The following is a 6,698-nucleotide window of genomic DNA, read 5'->3' on the forward strand; positions in this document are numbered from 1 at the left end:
TGATAAGGCCTATTCCATTTCTGCGCGTTCCATGGCTCCCGCGACATCTAGTAGAGCCTTTGGTTACCGTAGAAGTTGGAACAGCGTCGCGAGGTGCAAACTCGTCGCACTCAATCTTTGCATTTTTGCGACGAAATATTTTAACAGCAGAGCTGCTTATGACGACACAAATCCGTCCGTCGTACCCGAAAACCTGAACCTCACAAAAAAATAACGTGGTTAGTGATGTCCCGAGAATCGAACCCAGGACCTTTACGCCCCACGAAAGGCTCGAGAGGTGCGGCGTAGCGGTGGTGGGGAACAAAATAATGTGCAGCCAATCGAAAAAAAAAGCAGTTCCCGTGGCCGAACACAGACGTGAGCCCCTCGAGTTATGAAACCGGCGTCCATCAATTTAGCTGTCTTCGCATTACGGGCGTACAGCATTTCTTTCGCATTCGTAGCGCGGGCGTTGGCTTAGGACTTCGCAGTGGGTTCTAGCCACGGTGTAAGAATATTTAGGTGCTGACACTGCGCGCGGCGGCGCGGCCAGATCTTGTTCGCCGCTCCATGCGCTTCTCCGGAACGCCGCCAGAGTGCACCCCGCCACGAGGGCCTGTCTGCTCGCCGAGCTACGGCAGCCGTAATGCAGGTGTTGTGGGATCGTTCGATGGAGCGGCGTGTACTTGAAGTTTTTAAATTGCAGACAGGCACAGACAGATTGAAAATGCTGTCGACACCAAATAATTTTGAACTATATACTTTCATTTTTACTCACAGAAACTGCAGCACTGCGCGGAACAGCAGCGAGAACGCGGTCGTGCGACCCTTTCGAGCTCGTTGTCGAAACGCTTCTATTGCGAATATTTTTTTTTTTGCTCATCCGCACGACTCCCGAGAGCGTGGTTACTTTACCGCATTTTAAAATAAAGAGTTGTGCTAAACGCACACGCTCGCTGTTTGGGCCGAAGGGCCTATGCGTAGCATAAAATGTTGCTTGAGCAGTGTAAATCGCCCAAGGTGTGAGGTGGTAATGCCCGCCGCGTAGAGAATATGGTGAAATTCGTCCAACTGTGGTTATTTAACGTGTCCAGAGACGTCAGTGACCCTTTCGTATTTCGCCTGTATCAGAAATGCTACCTCCATAGCTAGGCACACAACCCGCGGCGATGTTTTGCTGTGTACCGTGACGCCTGCGCCGTTGTATGCGCGATGGCCCGGAACGAAGCTAAACCAAGACAATACATATGCGACATTTTAATGGCTAAGGCACTGCAGTGCTGCCTACTCGACGCGAAAATGGTCAGTAAAAATATCCCTGGCGTTTCTCTTTGCAAGCTCGGCTTTCACGACGATACCGACGGTGCTGAGCGGTTGTCTATCTCACGGAAACACAGGCGTGCACGCCCAGATATAAAATACTGACGCGGCTCTAAACTGGGATTGGCGGATGTCAGCCACCCTCGTCCGGAAACTGTTCCTCAGGACATCCGCGCGTGCCCATCAGGGTTGCTCCGCTCCCGCGAAACATGCATCCTGAGCATCACGTACGGTGCAGACAAGCACGGGTACAATTCCTGCAAGGGAAGTACTCTGACCACCCGCTTGTGCGCTTCACGGACGCGGCCCACTACGCGTCCCATCCAGCCACAGCAGTTAGTGTCATTGACGGCTCTGGCGATGTCGTTCGCACTGCGACCGTAAAAACCAAAAACATCGTTGAATACGAAGAAACGGCCATCGCACTGGCGATGACGTCTCCAACTTCGAATAGCCCACTTCATATAATTACAGACTGCCAGCAGGCATGCAGAAACTACGGCAACGGTCGGATCTCAATATGCGCTCTCCCACTACTAAAAAATCACAGGGACACCCTAAACCCATCTGTACTAATATGGACACCAGGTCACGCAGGGCTTGACGGAAATGAGCGAGCACGCGCTACAGCCCGAGCATGCACCCTCCGGGCACCGCACCAGTCGCTCCGTGTCCCAGAGCCTATCCAGCAGCAGTACCGTGCACTTCTGCAACACCACCGCCTTGCCAGATGTGCCTACCCACCACCACACCAGAAGCTCACCCGAGAGGAGGCTGTAGCCTGGCGGCAACTACAGACAAACACATACCCCCACCTTAGCTTCCTGCACATCATACACCCCACAATATATCCACCAACATGCCCACACTGCAGCGAACATGCAACACTGTACCACACACCACGTGGGCTTGCCAAAACACACCAGCAGCCCCCATTATTCACACCCCCTCCCTCGAGCAGAGGGAGGCCGCGCTGTGCAGTTCGGATCCTGAGGACCAGCGACAGTTGGTGGACCGGGTACGCAGAACCGCAGCCGCCGCAGGGGCTCTGGACTGACGTCTTCTCCCGCTTTCAAGCGCGAACCTCTTTCGCTTCAATAGATGTTTCTCCACCACCATCAGTTTGGAATAATTGCAGTCGGCGTGGTAAGGCGACTTCGTCGACCACAAAGTTCTCCACCGAACTTAGTAGGGTCAGGGCAAATTATACAGCTTTATAAACGTAGTATGTTAAACCAAGATGTGCAGCGGGTAAAAACTGGGCCCGCGATTGCTGTATAAACTTAACCGCATCGCTGCCATGGCATACGGCGTGTGTTATGCATGTGTAAATGCTCATTTGAAAACACATGGAAGATACCGGCATCGGTAGCCTCAATTATGTCTAATAAATTTGGAACTTGGGGTAACTAGTTCTATCGCACATTTTGACAAAAAAACTGCACGTAGACAAGGGTGAATAAAGAAAAATACAAGAGCTCATGTTTCTGTTTCCTTTCTTTGTCCTTATCTATGCACATTTTTTTTTGTCAAAATTTGTGGAAGCCTCAATTATTTCGTCCGGGGACCTTGTGACTTCCAGACTTTTGATATTGTGAGATTTTAATGATCAGGGAGCTCAATCGAACAACATAAGTGTAACACTGACTGCGGCATCAGCGAAAGAATGCAACTGGTGCCCGTGTTCTGTACGATTTGAATTGGATTTGAATAATCCAATTTGGTTTTAATTTGAAGCCTCGAATTGCGGTGTCTATTATTTCCCACCATAGTAATATTGAGAAACTCTATGTTTCCCACAATGGCGTATCCAGAAATTATTTTCGGGGGTTGCTATACGCCACAGGTAAAAAATAAAAAGAAATAGATCCTGCGGCGAGACAATTTTCGTTTTTCTGCTTTAGTAATGTCTGTGGTATTTGTTTCGTCAACGTAATATCTGCACAAAAATACGGATACGTATAAGAACCATACTTCTGAACAAACCAACATTCTTTTTATCCTTGTTTTTACATTTTAATATAACGATTCGCTGTGTTAATAGCAATGCTCTGTCTAGGCTCTTGATTATGCATGTATACATTCAGCATAAGGATAAAAAAATTATTTTTGTTCCACGAAAGCTAAAATAGCCGTTATGTGTAACACATATTTTTAACTACAAGTCGCCTTTCTTGCTGGAGAAAACACAATGCATTACAAGTACCGTTCGCAGAGATTTGCCATCGAAAAGCACATGGGCCGTGATATCCTGGCAGCGTCGCCTTGCTGTACCGCGTGAGTTCCCCAGCGTTCACTGCGGCTGGTGCCGCAGTGATCGGTGACGAACACAACGTGGAAGCTGAATAATAATGTCTACTCCTCACTCTGGCAGCAGAAAACACCGAAACGCAGCGTGAATGACACGGAAAGTCAAGCACGCCGCGCATCCACCGCAGCTGCGCCCGCTACTCCGCAAGCGATAGCCGGCCCCTTATTCGCAGCGCCCCCGCGCCGCTGCGGTCTGCGCATGTACTAAGGGCGAACACGACCTGGCCGCATTCTCCGCCGCGGGGGCCGGCGAGTGTCAACACCTAAATACTCTTACACCGTGGTTCTAGCGCATGCCAACGCGGTCCACTATGGGATACATATAAAAGCCTGCGTAAAAAACCATCCGGGCATGCCGGTCATTGAAAACGTTCAGCGACAACTTAGAAATAAACGTGAAGGGATGCCATAGGGAGCGGAAGTTTGGTGGCTTACTAAAGAACTTGAAAGCAAACTCAGGTCGGCTCAACGGGCTAATAACGAATGAGGATTGGAGTAACACTTATAAACAAAAAAAAAACAAGCTTTTTGGAAGAGAGAACAAACTAGAGTAGACGATATCATAGTTAAGATGAAGAGAAAGAGACGGACTTGGGCTGGTCACTAATTAGGCGAAATGACAGTCGGGGGACTACCCGGGTGACAGTGTGAACAATAAAATACGGGTCTAGAAAAAGAGGATGGACAGTAACTTGATGGAGATCGGAGTATGCTATTTCGGAGGCAAAGAATGAAGTCGAGCGGAACGGAACAGGAGCGGTTAGATGTCGGTGGGAAAGGCCTTCGTCCTGCAGTCGACCCACCATGGGCTGCTGCTGGTATGATGCAACAGCTGGGTCTCCGACGAAGGGAGATGGGCCACCAGCTCTGATGTTCCTCCAGCCTTGCAACACTAGTGTACGCTGCGCCGGTGTTTTCGAATGCTGATTTTTTATTCTTTATCAAGAAATCGATCAGCCTGATATTTTTACCTAGAACACTGCAAATATTGGTTTTGTGTAGATGTTGTGCCTTTAAAAGTACTGTTTTTTTGTTGCTAAATAATGTCGGCAACTAGAAAGTGGGTTTCCAGACTTGGTTGGTTGGAAGAGTTTTACCTATTGAGAGGCTCCGGCGAGAAGGCTTGGGTGAAGGCGAGAAGGCCCTTTATTTGGCAAGCAGCAGCCCTAACTCGAGAAGGGACCTCGAACCGCGATGATCATAATAAAGCGTTGCGCGTCCAAACGATGATGTGCTGATGATGAACGGGTGAGGTAAGAAGAAGACGATGTTCTGATGGCAAATAAATGGAGGGAAAACCATGAAGCAAGCTCGGCCCTTAGACTAAGTCACTTGCGCTCAGAGTTACTCAATATAGACAGTTGCGAAACTCCGCTTCAGAATCCGGGCGGCGCTAGCCCCCCCCCTCCGTGGAAGCTGAGGGGCAAGTCGACGCGCGCGGCACCTAGGAGATGAAAACGGAACTTCGCTAAACTATTATTATTCAAAATTCTTCTGTAAAATAAAGATTGCTTTTTAAATTAAAACACAATAATTACGTGAAATGTACTTGTGTTTTTGCGGCTTTTCTTTTTATGACTTACGGCAGCAGCCGCAAGCACTTGAGTACTGCTTCAACGTCCTGCCGACAGACGACAGACTAGTCAACTTGCCCCGTGCTTGCCCCGGCGCAGGGGGGCAACCGAAGACCGGCTTTCGATACATGGGTCCTATGGGGAGTTTCGCAACTGTCTATATCCAGTAACTCTGACTTGCGCTTACACTATATAAACGTCCCATCGATGATGTATAGTAACTTTTGGCTATGCGGCTGAATGGAGAGGCAGACAGAAAGACAGGGACACAAACACTTTCGCGTTGAAGTCGCCCTAGAAAGGCTATTGTCTTTAAAATCAAAACCGAAAAGCAGTACGAGGGCCTGCCCTTGGCCGAACAAAATTATAGCAGACAAGGTAAGGACACACCACCCGCACCTGTCCAGTTAAGTACAAACAGGCGCATAGCCCCGTGGAAGGGGTGTGCAGTGGGGGAGGGTAGAATCAACCGTTCTTCAAGCATACGAAATAATTATTGATTTGTTGCGCATGGTTCTTGTGTTGGAGGCACTTTAAAATGCCGTATCAATGGAGTATGGACATCTCTTGAGGCATAGCAGCTTGTGATAAAAAAAAAAGTAATCTGAATTGCCCTCCTGCACCACCTCCTCTTGCGTCGCGTCTCTTTGTTTTCATCTCCATTCAGCTGCCGAGGAAACAAACCGTTACAAAATGACGTGTAGCATGAGAATACCACTCTTATTTTCGCAATTCTTTTTTCGCTTCCCGCCTGCCGACATTAACATACCATACCACTGCCCCTTTCCCAACATCGACCACCCGTGCAGTGGATACCACGACTTCGTCTCCTGTTGCGAGCGATCACTGGACGAGCGTTGCGGTGATCCTGAAGCTGTGGACCTCATGCACGACACGGCGGAGAACGTGTTCGGCAACGTACTCAGTCTTACCTGCGGCTCTTACCAGAGGGACTCTTCCGACTGCCGCTCCCTCGACGTGCTGCCACAAGGGGCGGCTAACGAGACCGTGCGGAGAAACTTCATCTCTCCACTGAAGGCCATTGTGCGATCTCTTGGTTGAATCGTTACCTGTATCACATTGTAAAATAGCGCTTGAAGACGAGGATGAAAAGGAAGCAGACACGCGACGGCGCCAACGCACAACCGTTTTCAGCAATTGTAGTCCTGTTTGAAAAAAAGAAAAACGCGCATTTTTTAACGGCACAAACACTGGCTGACAAGAGAGGTTGTGGAGGCCTTACCATATAAAAACAAAAAAAAGCAAATGTGGGAGCCAAGCGCCTCTGATGCTGCATGAACAGAAACTTCTTTTCGGAACAAAAGAGATGACTTAGATTTTTGAGGTTGTTTGCGTGTGTGGGACTATCTTCTTGTATTTATAGCAGCGAGATACCGAGGTGACGCCGTAGGCACGTCTTTGCCCTTGGAGTATATATTGGTATCCATGCATTATTAAAAAACAGAGTTGCGAGTTGGCGCCGTCGTGTGTCTCGTCATCTTTCGTCCTCGTCAT

General features: G+C 48.9%; 1 protein-coding gene across 1 annotated transcript in view; it reads left to right on the forward strand.

Annotated features, from left to right (window-relative positions):
* Window positions 1-6,364, forward strand: part of LOC144149792 (uncharacterized) — a 29,033-nt gene extending 22,669 nt beyond the window's left edge. Inside the window, exon 5 of the mRNA XM_077681433.1 lies at window positions 5,993-6,364. Coding sequence (XP_077537559.1) covers window positions 5,993-6,245 — 253 coding nt within the window. The 3' untranslated portion in view covers window positions 6,246-6,364. The remainder of the gene's footprint in view (window positions 1-5,992) is intronic.
* The last annotated feature ends 334 nt before the right edge of the window (window positions 6,365-6,698 follow it).

The sequence above is a fragment of the Haemaphysalis longicornis genome, unplaced genomic scaffold (genome assembly GCF_048455015.1).
Source record: "Haemaphysalis longicornis isolate Haplotype H1 unplaced genomic scaffold, Haemaphysalis longicornis Haplotype H1 scaffold_8, whole genome shotgun sequence".
Classification (NCBI taxonomy): Eukaryota; Metazoa; Arthropoda; class Arachnida; order Ixodida; family Ixodidae; genus Haemaphysalis; species Haemaphysalis longicornis.